The sequence below is a fragment of the Schistocerca serialis genome, chromosome 6 (genome assembly GCF_023864345.2).
Source record: "Schistocerca serialis cubense isolate TAMUIC-IGC-003099 chromosome 6, iqSchSeri2.2, whole genome shotgun sequence".
Lineage (NCBI taxonomy): Eukaryota > Metazoa > Arthropoda > Insecta > Orthoptera > Acrididae > Schistocerca > Schistocerca serialis.
Window position 1 is genome coordinate 761,482,581 of NC_064643.1, and position 19,480 is coordinate 761,502,060.

General features: G+C 42.0%; 1 protein-coding gene across 1 annotated transcript in view; it reads right to left on the reverse strand.

The window, feature by feature from the left end:
* Window positions 1-19,480, reverse strand: part of LOC126485073 (laminin subunit alpha-1) — a 715,911-nt gene that overhangs the window by 630,634 nt on the left and 65,797 nt on the right. Inside the window, exons 8-9 of the mRNA XM_050108676.1 lie at window positions 11,723-11,970; window positions 2,790-3,024 (exon numbers count right to left, since the gene is read on the reverse strand). Of these exons, the coding sequence (XP_049964633.1) occupies window positions 2,790-3,024; window positions 11,723-11,970 (483 nt within the window). The remainder of the gene's footprint in view (window positions 1-2,789; window positions 3,025-11,722; window positions 11,971-19,480) is intronic.

Sequence of the window (19,480 nt, forward strand, 5' to 3'; positions counted from 1 at the left end):
GCTTGCTGATGTTGCAGAAGGCAGGGCTCCACTCGTAACATATTGCCACACTGAGCCAAGCCATGAGTGAGGAGTGCAAATGGCACAGTATGACAGCATCCAATACATCACTCTGTGAGCCAAGCGATACCGAATAATAACATGTAACATCCATGCTCAACCACTCCACTGTATCCTAGCAGTGATGGAAAGTGTGAAGGTAGGGAGAACTGACAATAACTGAGACACCACGGTGGGGACAAATCCTGTGACACTGCCAGATAATCAGGGCAGATGACTACATTCACGCCCACAATGACACTATGTCCAACATAAATCCCCCATTTCAGAAGTGTCAGTCTCAATGTCTGGTCATTTCATCTGCATCTCTGATTCCAACGGAATGACGGTCTCGCTAGTTACAGGATGACTTGCTCGGTAAATCATGATATGCTGCCTGATGCCTGAGTGAAGACTTCACCTCCAAGACCACATCCAGCTGGCAGTAGTGGGACTGAACCATACAAGCTGCCACTGCTTTTTGGTCACATCCGTGACTGATAAAAGCTGCAGGAGAACCGTGCCCATTCTCTGTTGAAGGGCCGTACCAAGCAGACCACCCCCTTAAACTTGTCGGGTGAGGCACTCGAGTACTGCCTCTACAGCTGCACCTCCCTTACTGTACACTGTCAAGGTGATTTGTATCTTGGGTTTCTGACTTCATAGCACTTGTCATCCTTGATATGTCATTTGCATACACCTAAGTGCACATCCGTCTTCAAGACCGCTGAGGCTAGATATTTGTGAGCCACTGTAGGCTTGTGCCTGCAGACCCCCAACCTGGCTAGCTGCACAAAATTGTTGTTGGGTCCTGACCTGTGCAATGCTGCAGCCTCCGCAGTTCTGTGTCCACATTCCTTGTCCCATTCAGATGTGTGATGCAGCTCATCTTTCGCATGCCACCGGCAAGAGGCAGCAGCAGCAGACACCTATGGTGCCGACACTGTACAGCACACGTGCTGTGCAGGGTGGACTGTGCACGGCCCACCGTGCGCGACTTGCCCGAGCGTCAGCATGCTGCCACGTCCTCTGGCAGACCAAACCCCGACACTGCCGCATGCCTGACTGCACCTGCCCATCAGTGCATCGCCAAACCCTGGCCCAACTGGCAGTGCAGTTGGGTGTTACCCCTATGCTGAGCTTGTGACATAACACCTGAGAGACTGCCGCGTGCCGTGCTGCTGCCTTCACTGTCGTCAGTGATCGCTGCTTCACTGACACTGCATTGCCACTTCGACAGTCTGCCGATTAATGCCAGGAGTCACTACTACCTCCTGCAACCTATCCTCTCCTCTCACGTGGGGGCACAGGAACTGTGTGGCGACACTCTACTGTGCGTTTGTGCCTGCCACCCATCTGCTCTAGCAGATGATCTCGCGCTGTAGTAGATGACAACTTGTTGTCTGACAAAAATCCGCATCACAAAATGTATGCATCTGAGGACAAGAGTTTCCTCTGCTGCGTGCTTCTTTGCCACAGTGCGTGGGGTTCTGCCGTAAAGTGTGTGACAGGGTTGTCTCCAACTCCTGGCACTTCCCACGCCAACACTGAACTGTCCACAGGAAAAGTGCAGCCCATTTAATGTTCCTCTCATGTTACGTCTCTGTTCAAGTTATCTCATTATCAGGACTTAAACAGCTTTCTGTAGTGCTACCAGATTGAGACACAACCCATGAAAGACATCAGTGGTGCTTCAGTTTTGTGTGTCTATAAAGTGAATAACACTGCATGCTCCTGTGATGCCAATGGAGAACTAGCTGGCAAGACTGATACCGTACTTCAGGGAAACATTATTCAACACCCACCTTACGAACTCATGTTCTGAGCACGAAGTATCCACTTCATGGAGCCTGTTAAATTATAATTAGTGTGGCAAGATTGCACATATTATTATTATTATTATTATTATTATTATTATCATCATCATCATTATTATTATTATTATATGCAGACCACTGCAGCACAGCAACAATCCATTATAGACTGAAATCTCAAACTGTGTTGGATAAGCTTCACCTACGGCACCTCAAGCTCGTTTATTTGTGTTTTGCATTTTCTTTAGTCACTATGCTAGATTAGCTTCACCTTATGGTACGTTAAGTGTGCTTATTTGTATTTTGCATCTTGCATTTTGCTTTGATCACTGTGTTAGATTAGCTTCACCCACCGTACCTCACATTTATTTGTGATTGGTAACTGTGTTAGATTAGATACACTTATGGTATCTCAAAGTTCATTTGTTTGTATTTGCATATTTCCTTGATCATAGTGTTAGATTAGGCCCATTTACCGCACTTCGAGAACATTAATGGTCTTTCTCATGTTGTCTTAAAAAATTGTGTGAACTGATTCCCCGTACATGGACGGTGGGGATTACTGAACTGACTAGATTGAGAGCTTTTGTTTGTAAACACTTTTGTGGCATCTTACAAAGTAAATGGGTTCTGCAGTTAATTGTGCCTGTTCACACACCAGTAAAGGAATTCTTTAGTATTTGGACATCTTTTGTTACATTGTTACCGTGCTTTACCCCTCCGTTTCATGTTCCAAGCCTGGCTAACACATGGTATCTGTGTGCTACATTCAGTGAGTGGCACAGTTCCCACTCAGTTATAGTTGTTTCATTTTCCATTGTTGTGTATCAGTCCAAAAATATTTGATGAAAATGGAAAAGAAAGCTAGACAGAGCATTAATCGGTGTGAAGGAAGCCTATGGGTATTTTAAGAGCTATAATATTTCATAGACTTACCAAACATTCTCCTGTAACAGGATTGCACGTAGCTGCATGTCCATTACAATTACATTTCCTGCATTCATATCCAAATTCATCATAAGGTAATGTTGACCCAATCTTAGCATATCCATACTGGCAGTTTTCACAGGATAATCCCGTGTAGCCTGGCGGGCAAAGACACCTTTCCACTTGGCGTGCCACTGCTCCATCTGCACTTGGTAAGCCAGTTTTCAGTGACACAGCTTTCAATCTGTGAAATACAGATGAACGCAACAAATGAATTTTCAGTCATCTGCATCATAATGTAATGATTGGAGTAAAAGCTTGTACCCCTCCTCGTAGGGCTTAATAGAACAAAAAACCCTCTTCAAAATACCTTTCTGAAAGAAAGTAGTGTACAAATATTAATCCAGTTAGTGGTAAGACCTTAGTCAACACCATTGGTGTCTGTCAGTAGTGATATGCTATTGACTAGGAAACTGGTGGAATGAAGTGAATTGTAAAGTGTACTAAGTGAGATGCAACAGTTCCTATGAGAATCAGGTATCACTGCTTAAATTTTGGTTCAGGAACTATTTTCACATTTAATGTATACTTTGCTACTAATGAAAATGTCATACAAAGAAACAATCACCAATCATTTGATTGCCCTATCGAACTTATCTATGAAGGCATGCTGAAAAGTAACACCTCAGAATTTGAAGCTTTATAAATGAAATGACTGTTGTTAACAGTCTACAACTTTATTCTTCATCTCTACATATTTATTCCTCAATACAGTCACCCAGACAATGAACAGATTTCTTCCAGTGTGAGACAACAATGTTGATACCACCACTGTAGAATGTTTGACTTTGTTGATGGAGCACAGCTTCACCTCTGCTTGCATTGATTCATTACTATAAGTGAAGTCTTCAGATGTGTTGTTTGAGTTTTAGAGACAGATGAAAATCGGATGGGGCTAACTTGGGACTGTACGGAGGATGATCAATGACAGTGAACTCAAGGCATTGGATTGTTGCAGATGTCACAGCAGTCATGTGTGGTCTGGCATTATTATGCTGAAGGAGAGGGTTCTCCATGTGAGGATGAACTCTTCAAATCCAAAACATTATTAGAGCACACTGTTTCTCACACACCAACATAGTTAACGTTACACACTGCCATGTTACATGCTACAGTTCAGAGACCTGTAGTGGCAGAGGGCTGCAAATATTTAGACGTGAAGAATAAAGTTGTAGAATGTTAATAACGTTTGTTATATTTAAAAAGTTTTAAAAGATTTCTCACAAAAAGTTTGCAGGCATTACTTTTCAGCATATGCCCTCATATATTATCGTTTCATAATGTCTTGGATAACAAGGGAAAAATAGTCCAGCTGTACAGCCAAGAGCATGATGTGGTATCAAAGCTCAGTAAGAGATGACCAGCTACAACAGTGCCACACAGAGATTTTGTATGTTATCAATATTTAATGTAGCATGAAATTTGTTATGAGTTATCTCCCACTATAGTGGGTGCCATGATTTAGCAGCACACAGCACAGTTGAAGTCCTACTCTGCTTGGTACTTGTCATCAGGGCTGATGGTGTGTTGCTGCTGCAGCAGAGTGTGCAAAGCATGAATTCAGTCAGTCACAGCCCCACGACAAGTCTGCGGCCAGAAGTAAGCTGTGTGGTTTCTGGCAGTGGAGGATCCACTACAGCTGGTATCTGGAATACTGGAAGCAAAAGTAATTCCTCGATGGACTATACATCCATCCCTATCTAAGGTTGGGAATGATTTATACTCCGAGGCATAAGTCTGACTGGTTGCTGGTGGACATTAGACAGGAAACTGAAAATCCACAAGTATTCAAAAACTCTTTCACAATTTATCAGAATATATTGGCTCAAGGTTGCAAATTCCACATCACTCTCATGTCTGTATTAAAGAGATCTTGATTTATCCAGTATATAGACAGCCAATAGTGGTTTGTGCAATGTATATGCTTTGTTTGAAGTATGACATAAAACCATTAGCAAGAAGCATAAGAGAAGGAGCAGTGGCTTTTCTCTCACAAAGTGATTGTTTTTCTTCTAATGCACATATGGAAAGTAATATAGAAGTCATTCCCGCAGTTGTCAGTGTTCATAGATTAGCACCAATCACAACATGCCATCACGTTTAATGTACCAAAGATTCTTGTGATTTTCATAATAATTGGGGTTCAAAGCAGAACTCACTGAAGACAATTCTACTCCAGTCAGTGAGATTCCAGGCCTAAAACATGTCTCACACCACTCTGGACTGTGGTGGGATACCAACCTGACTGATACCCACAATATAGCCCTACAACTAGAAGTGATGATCTGGGGTGCCATTTCTTTTCACCGCAAGATGACTTTGCTGTCATCTGCAGCATCCTTACAGCACAGTGGCATGTCAATGATATTCTACGCTCCATTTTGTTGCACTTTGTTGCAAGCCATCCTGGACTTACATTTCAGCAAGATAAAACCCGCCTGCACATAGCGAGAGTTTGCTTGTCATCAAGCTTGCCAAACTCTACCTTGGCCAGCAAGGTTGTCAGATCTCTCCCCAGTTGAGAACATTTGAAGCACTATGGGCAGGGCCTTCTAACCAACTCAGGATTTTGATTATCTAACATCCAATTGGATGGAATTGCATACTCTATGCCTCAGGAGGACATCCAACAACTCTGTCATTCAATGCTAAGCTGAATAACTGCATATGAACCAGAGGTGAATAAACATGTTAATGACTGCTCAGTTTGTGAAGCTCTTTCTCTTGAATAAATGGTCCAATTTTTCTGAAATTGTTATAATTCCTTTGACTGTGCATGAGCATCATATCTACCAATTTGCCTGCAGCTAATTATGAATATTCTGTAACTGGAAGCTTTTGTGTTATTTTTATGTATCACTGGTTCTTATGATATGCTTTTCACATATTTATTGAGTCAAAGGTATGACTGATGCCTCTGTCTGTATATTAAGTAATCAATTTTCGAATATTTTTAAAGGAACGAGTAAAAATAATGGCATATTGTATAATGCAAGTATCGAGTAAATGGTTCGCATCCAAACAAGAACTGGAACATGGTAACACTGCTTATGTACATACACACGGCAATAGTGTACTAGTGCTACAGCCCGGTTGGGCTGAGAGATTGTTTTGGCTGACTGTAGTGAGATATATGAAGAACAGGGGACAGGAAGTGAGAGGCAATATGAAACTAAGGCCAAAGGCTAGGTCAGAAAGAAACTGCAGGGATAACTCCTGTTGTGTTCTTACCTTCAACCCTTCCCTTGAAAATGCTGTGGAATCTGAAAGAACTGTTTATTGTTTTATGAGGTCATTTCAGGTGCTGTCAACAACAGGACAAATGGGAACCAATGATTGACTACTTTGAGCAATAGTAAAAGGCCACTTTTAACTTTCATATTTGGATTTTACTTTCCTGGTGCACATAGTGATTCATAAGTAGCTAATATTTTTCCTGTCATAATTGCTACACAACACTTTCAAATGAGCCTTACTAAAGATTGAACATGTGACGTCGACTCACGGAGTTCCCTGTAAGCCATTTGTAATCCTGTCACAGCGTTTATGCAATGGAAATGTGTGCTGGTTGGTCTATTAATTTGGTTAGCACTATGGACTTAGTTTATAGGTGTTTACTCTTCAGACTCTGTTACTAACTGGCTGGACTCTGACACTGTAAAAACTGGACTTCGGTTGGATTGCTTACTTATAGATAGCTTATATTGCTCCAACGAGCATTATGTCAATTTGTTACATAAACTGGGATGAGGCTTTGTTAATTTTGAGTGTAGATTGTCTTTATGTGTTTGGGATCTGTGGCACATGCAAATCCAACTTTGAACATTTTCTGATTAGGTGAGAGTGTGGCTCTTCAACCATGGAGCAATTAAACTACTACTACTTTTAATGCAAACAATGTAGAACTATGAAACTTCCTGGCAGATTAAAACTGTGTGCCCAACTGAGACTCGAACTCGGGACCTTTGCCTTTCGCAGGCAAGTGCTCTACCATCTGAGCTACCGAAGCACGACTCACGCACGGTACTCACAGCTTCACTTCTGCCAGTATCTCGTCTCCTACCTTCCAAACTTTACAGAAGCTCTTCTGCGAAACTTGCAGAAGTAGCACTTCTGAAAGAAAGGATACTGCGGAGACATGGCTTAGCCACAGCCTGGGGGATGTTTCCAGAATGAGATTTTCACTCTGCAGCGGAGTGTGCGCTGATATGAAACTTCCAGGCAGATTAAAACTGTGTGCCCAACCGAGACTCAAACTCGGGACCTTTGCCTTTCGCGGGCAAGTGCTCTACCATCTGAGCTACTGAAGCACGACTCACGCACGGTACTCACAGCTTTACTTCTGCCAGTATCTCGTCTCCTACCTTCCAAACCTTACAGAAGCTCTTCTGCGAAACTTGCAGAACTAGCACTCCTGAAAGAAAGGAGAGCACTTGCCCGCGAAAGGCAAAGGTCCCGAGTTCGAGTCTCGGTCGGGCACACAGTTTTAATCTGCCAGGAAGTTTCATATCAGCGCACACTCCGCTGCAGAGTGAAAATCTCATTCTAATGTAGAACTATGAAGAACTACCAGCAGTAACTTTACAGGGAGAGCAAGCATTAGTGAGTGGGGCAGGTATGTCTTCTGTACCACTCATTTTTACAACTTTTTCATCCCCTAATGAACAAAGTGAAGAGCAGAGCACTTATTGCCACTGATTGCAGTTACACATTGTGGCTTGCCAAGTTTCTGACGAATCTGATAGAACTTGAGTTACCTAGCATATTTTCTTTATTAGAAGAACATTTTTTGATGAAGAGACATACAGACCTTTATGACTTAAGTAGGAGTTGCAATTTTGAATGTCTGTGCATGGAGAACTACACTTACTCTCTGATCTGGGATGTTAGTGTGCATTTTGACCTCAAATCAGAATGGAGGAACTATGCATTGAGGAAACTGGACCCTATTCTGATGAAAGTAGTGCAAATAGTTCAAGCCTGTGAAACTTCCCACACAGCCCAGAGTTTATTAATGATGGAAGAAAATGTGGCAGTCAGTACTCGGACAAGGGCTATGTGGGATGTCATGCCATCTGTGGTGCGGCCCTCACCTTCTCCATGGCCCAGATGCCGCTATCAACAACCACACCAATGGCGATGGACCACATTAATGGCAGTACCATTGCCTAGTTGTAAAGAATTGATTCTTTCACCATGCCCACAACACATGCTTCCTTTGGTGTGTAACACGTCAAGGGTTTGGTAAAAAAGGAATGCTTGTAAGAGATAAGTTTCAGCAGCTCTCCTGCAAACATGCCCCAATCTGTGGAGATGAAACAAGTTTAGGTTCACCATCCTTAAAGGTAGCCAAGCCAGACCTTTGGGCCTGTAATGTCATCAGGTATCCTTGCTTGGAAACTTTCAGTTTTACACACTTAAAACACCCAAGTCACTCATCCAGGAAATTTTTGTGTGGTAACTGATCTCAAAGTGGACAGTGTCTTTAAGGTAGACTCTTTCCACACATTGGGGTTTATGGTTGATGAAGCATTATGTGGCATGCAATCCAAAGGACCTTGCACCATGCACCATCACTCTTTGTGATAAATATGCTCAAAACTTCTCATCTGGGTTAGGCAATGCAACTGACTTTGAATATCAAGCCACTCGTAAGGTGGCACCTAACCCACTCCTCTTCAAAACTCGCACAGTGCCACTGGCTCTAAAGGACGCCCTCAGAACAGAAATAGACAGACTTACTCGTGAAGATGTCTTTGCCCATTCAGTTATTCTCTATGGTCAATGGGCCACCGTACTGGTAACAGTACAGAAACCCTGTAGAACTATGACAATACAGTCACTTTAAAGTCATGATAAATGCACAAACTGAAGTGTGAGCTTACCTCCTACTAACCTCAGATGACCTTGCAAAAAGAGGCCACAGTAAGTTATTCGCAGATGTGTATTTTCAAATTCCCTCAGATGCAGCATCACAAGCTTACTGAATGCTTAGTATAACATACAGCCTTACCATGATGATATCTTGGTTACAGTAAGACTCCAGAGGGATACATTCACAACTTCAAACTCTTGTTCCAGAGACAGACAGCAACTGGACTCAAATGGAATCTGCAAGTATGCTTTAATGCAGTGTCCTTGATGTATTTGGGGTTCAAACTCTTCACCCTTGAACTTAAGCCAACAGTAGAGTATGTTGCGATTGACAACATGCAGCCACCCAGGTAAAAGCCGTACAAGTTTTCCTGGTTAAGATCAACTATTTAGACTGCTTCTTTGAAACCTAACTGAAATTGAACCAATTATGATGCCAAGTCGCACGTTTTGAATGTTGACCTTGCTGCCAACAAGCTTCCTAGGCTTGCAAAGAATGCCTTCAGTGGGCACTGTGCTTGACAACATGTATCCCTCACCTGCCACTGTTAGTAGCATCCAATGTGTGTCCACTCCCTTCCCTCCATGGTATAGGCACAGTCCTGTTCCATAAGTACCCCAATGACACTGAATGCCCTATTGCATAGGCTTCTAAGATCTTATATGCCTCCCAGAAACTCTACTCCAAAATCTAAAATTGAAAGAGCCTTCAATATCGCCTATGTTGTCCAGAAATTTAAATTATTCTTTTAATGACAGAAATATCATCTTGTCAAGAACTATTAACCTTTACTCACCATCTTTGGCTCTAAGCATCGGTTACCAGACTGACCCACCCATCTTCTCAAGTGCTGCATGCTGTACTTGTTCCATTTTCATTATTCTATACAGTGTTGGCAGTGATGTTACACACTAAAGGGGGATATACTGTCCTGATTCCCCATGAGACTCAGCACAGCTTTTTACTAACACAAATTGGTGGGTTTCCATCTTGATTCAGATATGCATACGTCCATTTCAGTTTTCCCCTTAACACCATGTAACATCATCACTGCCACTGACAAGGACCTGGTCTTACACCACTTCACTCACTTTGTACAAAACGGGTGGCTAGACACATCGGCCAGCCCTGATTTTTGCCCTTACTGGCAATGGTGAAATCAAATGTACCTAAACCAAGGGGTTCTGTTTGAGTCTCAGAAGAGGACCATTGCCATGTCCTCATTCCTTCCTCTGTTTCTAGGCATGCACTGTGCCTCTTGCACATTGCCCACTGGTGCATGTCCCAAATGAGAAGTTTGACATGATGGCACTTGTTATGGCCTAACACTGGCTTCGTCATAACGGACCTAATCCTCCAATATTCTACCTGTAAGACACATCAAACTGCACTTCCCAGCAGTTCTCTCTGTGGCCTGACACTGTGGAGTCACGGGAGCATATCCACCTTGATTTCGCAGGACTGTTTTTGGGCTTCATGTGACTGGTTGTGAATGATTCTTCTCCTCACTTCCTTTTGTGTTCCAAATGTCCAAGGTCCGTTGTGCTGCTCCTATCATGGATCTGCAAAAGATCTTTGCCCTCAAACGCACACTACACACTTTGGTTTCCTATAACGGAATGGCGTTCATATCCTGTGACTTCAAACAGTTTTGTGTCCACAAGAGAGTGGGCAACTTCATACCGTGTCCTTTCACCTGGCCTGCAACATTCATGTGGAATGTTTTGCCTGGACTGTCAGGACCCAGATCTGCAACAAAATGATGCCTAACACTGCACCCAATTCCCTCTGCAGTTGTCTGGTAACTTACTGGTCCACCATGATCAAAGGATGCAGCCTGGAGGAGTGGCTTCAGGTCCACCATCATCGCACCCACTTGGACACACTGCACCCATTGGTGGCTTGTGTCATTGCCAAGACCTCTTCCTTCCATTGGTGCCCTGTGTGGGCCTGTGAATTAAGATCCCACTCAACCTGTATCCATGCGATGATCTTTGCCCACCACGGGCCCATAATATATATGGTGGCTTTTGCCTACAAACTTTTGTGATGCCATCAAAGTCAACCTTGTCTTTGCTTTGTCAGCAGCCACCTGTTTCTCCACACCTGGTAGTCACTGCAGTTCTGTGGTGGCTCACACAACTTCTACCAGGATGCATCTTGCCCCCAGACTTACACATGGATGTGTATCCATTGTCTTATTCCAGTGGCAGTTCCACCGGATCACACACCACCTGCTCCTTCTCACCTGGTGGTCATGGCGTGGTTGGAGGAGGGAGGGTGATTGGGGGGGGGGGGGGGGGGATTTGTAGTGGTGGTACCTGATATCACTATGGAAACTGAGTAGTTAACACAACATTACTGTTGACTGCTGTGGTACTTGTCACCAGGAGCATTCTCTGATGAGGCCATGCCTACCAGAATCCAACATATAAGTCAGTCCAGGGCTGTTCTGAGCCACTTGTAATTCTGTCCCAGTGTTGATGCAGTGTAAGTGCACACTGGCTGGCCTGTTGGTTTGGTTTTCTCTATGGGCTTGGTTTATGGGTGTTTACTATTCAGACTCTTTCAGTCACTGGCTGTACACTGGAACTATGCTAACAGGACTTTGATTGGATTGCTTGCTTAAAGATAGCTCTGCTCTGGTGGAGCATTCTATAACATATCTCAAATTGTTGAATAAACCGGGGTGAGTCTACATTAGTTCTTAGTGCAGATTGCTTTTACAAAAGTACCATCTGTGGCAAAGATTTAAGACATTTCAATTATATTTCTTTGTTTACAAAACACATTTCTAAAAATTTGTAAAGCTATTAACTATTTTGTTAGAAAGAAGTTAATTTTATTTACATACTTTTTCCATGTGATGATAAAATTTGAGAAAACTGAGAAAAGGTGTAACACATTACAAAAATATTTAAAATTCCTGGAAGGTTATCTAAAACTGTAGTGCCATATAAAACTTCAGGGGAACAGGTATCATCAAAAAATTAAGAAATTTTTATACCTTCCTTTCTGTTGATCTGTGTTATATTTTGCTCTCAGCATTAAATGCTTGAGATCTGAAAGAACACTCATAAACTGATATCGAGTGACATCAGCCCCTTGATATTCTGTAGGGGCTGTGTGAGCTTTAATATCTTTCAGTTCCTCTGGGATAAGGTACCATCCGTTTTCATGTAATGGAATGCTAATTGTTACATTTGTTTCATAGAATTCTTCATATCCGTAACCAATCTTCAAACCATTGTTTCCCTGTAACAAAGTAATACCACTGTGATAATCAAAGAACTAGAACTGAGTGATAAGTACAACACACATGCAAATTGTGAATGGCATAAAGATTCATCAAATGTATCGAATACATCTGTCAAATCCCTCTGTATAAGGGCTGCTGCCTTTCTGATAAATGATGTCATCATGGTGCTCAGTAGTTCTTTTGAGATGAAACACAGACCTTTCAACTACTTCTTTAATATGTGAAACAATATGAAAGTCACTTGGTGCCAAATTCAGACTATATATAGGGTGCTCCATCTCACATTTGTATACAGAGGAAATTGATGAGTTACTGCAGCTGTAGGTTGTAGAGGTTTGCCACACAGCAGAACATGAGATTAGAGCATCCCTCTTTGGTCTGGATATCACTTGCCTTCTCAGTCTCCCCCATAATGTGCAGCCGCATTGAGTGTTCAAATGAGGGGCTGCAGGGCATTGTAGTGACTTGGCCCAACAAAGAGGAGGCAGATTTCTTTTCAGGGAAGGTAGTACATACCATTATGACATGAATCTCAATTGCCCTGGTGATGGTATTGACAAATAGACGAGGAACACCTTATAGTGTGTGTATACAAACCCTTTCTGAAATTTACATTTATTTTAATTTCTGGTCACTTTCAGAGACAGAAAACCACAAATATTCTCTCACATGAGAAATTTTCATTATAGCAAGATACTAGCCATGTCAAACGCTGATCCTGTTAACAGATGCTTACACAGTAATATTACTGTAATATCTGGATTAATAGTTATCCACTGTCAGGCTTTGGTTTGGTATTCACTGATTTGAAGCTTTTACTGGCTTTTTAGGAAGTCTGTGTAATATATTGCAAATCCATAGTGTATGACTGGTTTTGTGTTGTGCAGGTTACTTTCAATCATTTAATGAGAAACACACAAACTTACCAAGTCTGGATTTACAATGTAAATGGATGTATACGAAAGATCTACTCACTGAGTGGTGGCAGGAAAACACACACACAAAAACGTTTAACTTGTACAAGCTTTTGGAGCCAGTGGTTCCTTCTTCTAGCAGAAGAGTTGAAGGGGAACGAAAAGGGGTGAAGGAAAAGGACTGGAAAAAATTAGGGAAAGGTGTACAGTTCATAAGTCGCCTAGAACCCCAGGTCAGGGAGACATACCCGACAGGATGAGAAGGAAAGACTCTATTCTAGCTAAATGAACTCAAGATGTCCTTAACAGGACGAAATCAACAGAGTTAAAGGTACAGGGAATGTTAAAGGGCCATAACTATTTTCTAGGCATTTTGGTATAAGGAACATATGGTGTATGGTGCCTCATTACAGAATAATTACATTTTGTTTGATTCCTTATCTCTTGAAACAGTACTGCATTGAACATATCTGAAAAACAGTGCAAATCAATGGTATGTGGTGTGGCACTTGTTTGGGAATTAACTTGTTCCATTCACTCACAGTACTTGCTGTTGGCTACAATGAGGCCTACTTTACTCTTAGTTCTCAAGCTTGCATTCAGTACTGCTCGGTCCTGTTTTGGATTTGTTTTTCTGGCAGTGTTAGTTGTCCATTAACAGTGATCTGTGGCAATTTGAATGGGTTTACTGATAAAAAAAACAACTGATATGCATCTAGTATATGAGTTCACTGAATGCAGTGGCACAGGGGTGCAACAATGCTATGCTCAGCTGTTCCCACAGTGACAGCAACCACATCACAGTAGGTTTGCATGCGAACATACGTGCCCCCGAATAATCGGATCCTTTTGTTTTACTACGTTTTTGGTGATTTTGTATTATGAGCCACTGGAGACAACATGTCTCTTATATCCAAACAGTCAAAAAATATGCCTTACCAACTGCCTCAATTTTGTCAGTGGATTTAAGTTGTCTATGAACATAAGTGCAATGTGTTACACATAAAGAGATGTAGAGACCTATTACTATTCGATTAGAATGTTGGTGACAAACCACTGGAAACAGTAATAACCTCAGATATGTATGAGTACCTGCTGGAATGATTGAAAGTGCAATGACCGCATAAAATAATTATGCAAAAAGCAGATGCTGAGAGTCAGTGGAAGAATATTAAGGAAATATAATTCATCCATGCAAGAGGAGATTACAAAATACTTGTTTTATTGATTATCGAGTTTTGTTCATTAGTCTGAAACACTTACCAGATTGAATTGGTGGAGGAGATAAAGGAGATCCAATGAAGAGAGGTGTGGTTAATCAGTGGATTATTAAGTTATTGTGGTGGACGCTACAAGAGAGGTGTTCTGCAACATAGAGAGGTTTGCTGCTGAAATTCTGAGAGCACGCATTCCAAAGAGAGTTTAATAGCTTGTTGCTTCCTCTCAGATTTTTCTCACAGAAAGACCAAAGTGAAAAAATCAGAGCAGGCAAATTAGAGCATATATAGAGATTTGTCAACAGTCATTCTCTTCATGCACAATTTGTGAATGACAAAAGAGGGAAGGGAACAACAGTGTTATATTAAATGTATCCTCTGCCACACACTGTAAGCTGGCTTTAAGACTATAAATGTAGATGTAGATGTAAATGTAGATGTAGATGTAGATGTAAATGTAAACCTCCCCTTGGGAATCGGCAGTCAGTTATACATGCAGTTTACAATCTCTTAGAGTCCATGCCCCTTTTAAGTTTTCATTGTATTCTGATGCAAAAATAATCTGGAAATATTAATGGGACATCAGTGCTTCAGTTTGATTAGTTTCTTGCGCAATGTGACGTGCTGGTTGTGATAATGCTCACGTGGAAAAAATATTTAATTTAAATGACCTTCTGATGTTGCGTTATGTGAAGAAATTTAGAGTCTCTGACATCTATCCCAGAGTGGCTGGGGAAACTGTCATACTGTGAATGTCCTGACGATGGGCATTAAGTGCTATTTACTGTATATAAACCAACATCTTGAGGGAACTAAGAGGCAGCCTCCTCTGAGCTACTCTGTTTGTTTCAACACTTCTCTCTGTGTCTTAAATTCCCTCCTTTTAAATTCAGGGATGTGGTTGAATGCAATTGAATCAGATAGTTCGTTGCATGGCTACTTCACTTTTGCAATCTGTATAGTGATCCCTCGGTTTGATGCTGGTTGGCTGATGGTTGTCTCAGTCAGCTCAGGTATTCCGTTCTAGGAAAAATGTTTTTGACTGTCAGTAATTTCATAATTACACCTAGTAACTTATGCTGGAAGTTGCTGCATCATTAACTGCAAAAAGGAAACTATGTAAGTCATGGATCACAGCTCAGTTCAGCTAGATGTTTTATTAATAACAACATTGACCAGGTGTTCTGTGTCTCATTTATGGATTGTGCATTCATGAACCCAACACACAAGGCATTACTATGCGCTCATTAATTCATTGAGTTCTGAAAATTTCCATCGTGAAGGAGAACACTCAGGATTTTGAAACAAGCCCCTTCTTGATGACAAAAACAAGCTTTTCTAAATTGTGCTGTTAATTAACTACCATTCAACTTCTGTAAATATTTTACCACTCCGGCACTGAAATTTCACTTCATTCTATGATAATGTGGAAATGTTTATATGGAAACTTCTCATAGTTCATTTAATACTAAGATTATAAAATTTAAATATCTCAGGTAGACAGCTAAATTGGCCTTCTCTGAGCATGCAGCTGTATGGTATTAATAAACTTAGTAAAATTGCTTGACAAATTACCTTATTCATTTCTAATAGCTTCAACATAAAGAAGAAAGGACAAGAATGGATGGAGCATTAATTTCTTCTTTGTACTGGATCTCATTGTCATGTTACCAGTAGAAATAAAAGTAGTAATGGTCTGATTAAGATCCTGGGCTGCATAACAGGCCCAGCCAAGGACTTGATTGCAGTTCAGAGACAGTGTAAGTGAGGGACCTTAATTCCTTGAAAATATTGGCCTTTCATGCTTGTGAAACTTTGTGAAACCAACAAAGCAACATTAACTGAAGAACCAAAAGATGAAAATAAGCAACATGATATCACACTCAGAGAAAAGTTAAACTACTATCACATGTTATAAGATCACTAATATGTTCCTCTTCAGTGTTGAACAGTTACTTCTTTAATGCCAAGGTAGAAAATTAAGCTGTACTGACATTACACAAGTGTTCAAATCAATCAATGCTTCTTATTGGTTGTGCATTAAGATAAACTGAGAAGGAAAGCTTACAGTGGATGATCTGGATTGGAGTAGAAAAATAATAGGGAGAGGCTAGTAAAGGGCTGGAAGAGGAGAAGAGGAGTGGAGGCAGGAGGCTTACAGTGACTGAGGGCAGAGTAGTTGTGGTGTTGAAGTATACAGGGTAATTCACGAAGATAAGCAAATATTTTAACATGTTATTCTACAAGTGAAACAGGTCTGCAAATGTTTAGTTACAGAGTTATGGCTAATAAAAGCTTTCGGCTGAAATTTAGCAACTTCGCTAATATGAAGCCATCGCAAAACTGTACAAGGTTAAAGTAAAGCATGATTTCCATTTATTTTGTTGTTATTGATCTGGTGAATCTAATAAAATATGTCCCAGGCATGTATCTGCAGTAGTTTTCCAGAACATCCAGAGAAGTAAAGACATAATTTTGTAAAATTTTTGATTTATTATATACTTGGCCCAATTTGTTTCTTAAATTCCAGACAACTGCACAAAGTTTTCAACCCATTTTGTAGAGAATTTAATTTTGGAAAAATGATGGTAATAACATTAACTGAAATTGCATGAATATGTCAGATAATCTGCTTTTGTTAACGTCATAGCACACATGAATTAATGTTGAACTGGAAAAAACAAAGCTCAGTGCTAAGGAAGTTTTACAGTGTATGTACAATTTCACAATACATTCACAATGTATTTTCAAAAATGTCTTCACCAAGTTCAATGCATTTAGCTGCATGTGTATAAACAGATTTTGTTGCTCGTTTCAGTTTCAGAGGGTTGCTCATAATTCTGTCTATTGCACTCATAATGCAAGTACATAATGTGGATACAAGTCTGGGACCTCTTTTATTAGATTCACCAGACCAATAACAACAAAAGAAATGGAAATCTTGCTTTACTTTAACCTCGAACAGTTTTGCAATGGCTTCATGTTACCGAAGTTGCTAAACTTCGGGCAAAATCTTTTATTGGCCATAACTCTGTAATTAACATTTGTGGACCTATGTTTATATGAACTTTTTTCTTGGTTTTACTTTTAGAATAACATATTAAAATACACTCCTGGAAATGGAAAAAAGAACACATTGACACCGGTGTGTCAGACCCACCATACTTGCTCCGGACACTGCGAGAGGGCTGTACAAGCAATGATCACACGCACGGCACAGCGGACACACCAGGAACCGCGGTGTTGGCCGTCGAATGGCGCTAGCTGCGCAGCATTTGTGCACCGCCGCCGTCAGTGTCAGCCAGTTTGCCGTGGCATACGGAGCTCCATCGCAGTCTTTAACACTGGTAGCATGCCGCGACAGCGTGGACGTGAACCGTATGTGCAGTTGACGGACTTTGAGCGAGGGCGTATAGTGGGCATGCGGGAGGCCGGGTGGACGTACCGCCGAATTGCTCAACACGTGGGGTGTGAGGTCTCCACAGTACATCGATGTTGTCGCCAGTGGTCGGCGGAAGGTGCACGTGCCCGTCGACCTGGGACCGGACTGCAGCGACGCACGGATGCACGCCAAGACCGTAGGATCCTACGCAGTGCCGTAGGGGACCGCACTGCCACTTCCCAGCAAATTAGGGACACTGTTGCTCCTGGGGTATCGGCGAGGACCATTCGCAACCGTCTCCATGAAGCTGGGCTACGGTCCCGCACACCGTTAGGCCGTCTTCCGCTCACGCCCCAACATCGTGCAGCTCGCCTCCAGTGGTGTCGCGACAGGCGTGAATGGAGGGACGAATGGAGACGTGTCGTCTTCAGCGATGAGAGTTGCTTCTGCCTTGGTGCCAATGATGGTCGTATGCGTGTTTGGCGCCGTGCAGGTGAGCGCCACAATCAGGACTGCATACGACCGAGGCACACAGGGCCAACACCCGGCATCATGGTGTGGGGAGCGATCTGCTACACTGGCCGTACACCACTGGTGATTGTCGAGGGGACACTGAATAGTGCACGGTACATCCAAACCGTCATCGAACCCATCGTTCTACCATTCCTAGAGCGGCAAGGGAACTTGCTGTTCCAACAGGACAATGCACATCCGCATGTATCCCGTGCCACCCAACGTGCTCTAGCAGGTGTAAGTCAACTACCCTGGCCAGCAAGATCTCCGGATCTGTCCCCCATTGAGCATGTTTGGGACTGGATGAAGCGTCGTCTCACGCGGTCTGCACGTCCGGCACGAACGCAGGTCCAACTGAGGCGCCAGGTGGAAATGGCATGGCAAGCCATTCCACAGGACTACATCCAGCATCTCTACGATCGTCTCCATGGGAGAATAGCAGCCTGCATTGCTGCGAAAGGTGGATATACACTGTACTAGTGCCGACATTGTGCATGCTCTGTTGCCTGTGTCTATGTGCCTGTGGTTCTGTCAGTGTGATCATGTGATGTATCTGACCCCAGGAATGTGTCAATAAAGTTTCCCCTTCCTGGGACAATGAATTCACGGTGTTCTTATTTCAATTTACAGGAGTGTATTTGCATATCTTCGTGAATCAACCTGTATATTGCAGTGACTTCTCTGCTGCACAATTCACAAAAGCTAGAATTGAGATTGGTAGTGGAGGAAAATCCAGCAAGCAAGGACTGTGAAAACTGTTGTTATCTTGTATTGCATGCTTCACAGTTGGGTGGTCTGCTTGGCCCACAACCTCAGTTGGCCAGTGGCTGTGCATTCGAATGATTAGCTTGCTCGTGGTCATAAATTTGTTAAATGCCATACAGTGATAGCTTGGAAGTTGCTCTGTAGTAGTGAAATAACCATTCGTTTTTCTGTGTGGGTGTGACCACCAGCAGACTACTCTGGATGAATGTTCACTGCATTGTCCCAGTGTCTTTCCATATATTAGATAGTACAGTAGTTTGTTGAAGACATCTGATCAGAATATAGGACCCAACTCTAGACAAGTGTAAATGGAAATTATATTTAAATCTTTTGTTGAAGCTGCATAAATCACACTTCAGATGAACCTGGTTTTTATTGTTAGTAAAACATACCACTAAAGTGCAAGCTCTTTGAAAAAGCCTCTTATGAACAGTGCAGTTATCTGTTTTATGCAGTAAACAAACTGCTTCGTAAGATGATTTTGTATGACAATAAGGAGTGGAAGTATGCCAAATAAGCAGAGACCGTTTTCTTCATTTGAGCATAATGAGATAGTCTTCTAAGAGCAAAACTTGCCAGTCTGAACTTCTCGATTAATTTATTGGAACACTGACTGAATTTTAGCTTGTTAACCAGCTGAACACTAAGGAAAGTGCTATATGTAGAATACCATTTTGTGTATGATAATTAAAGTTTATTTCTGACATCATCTGTT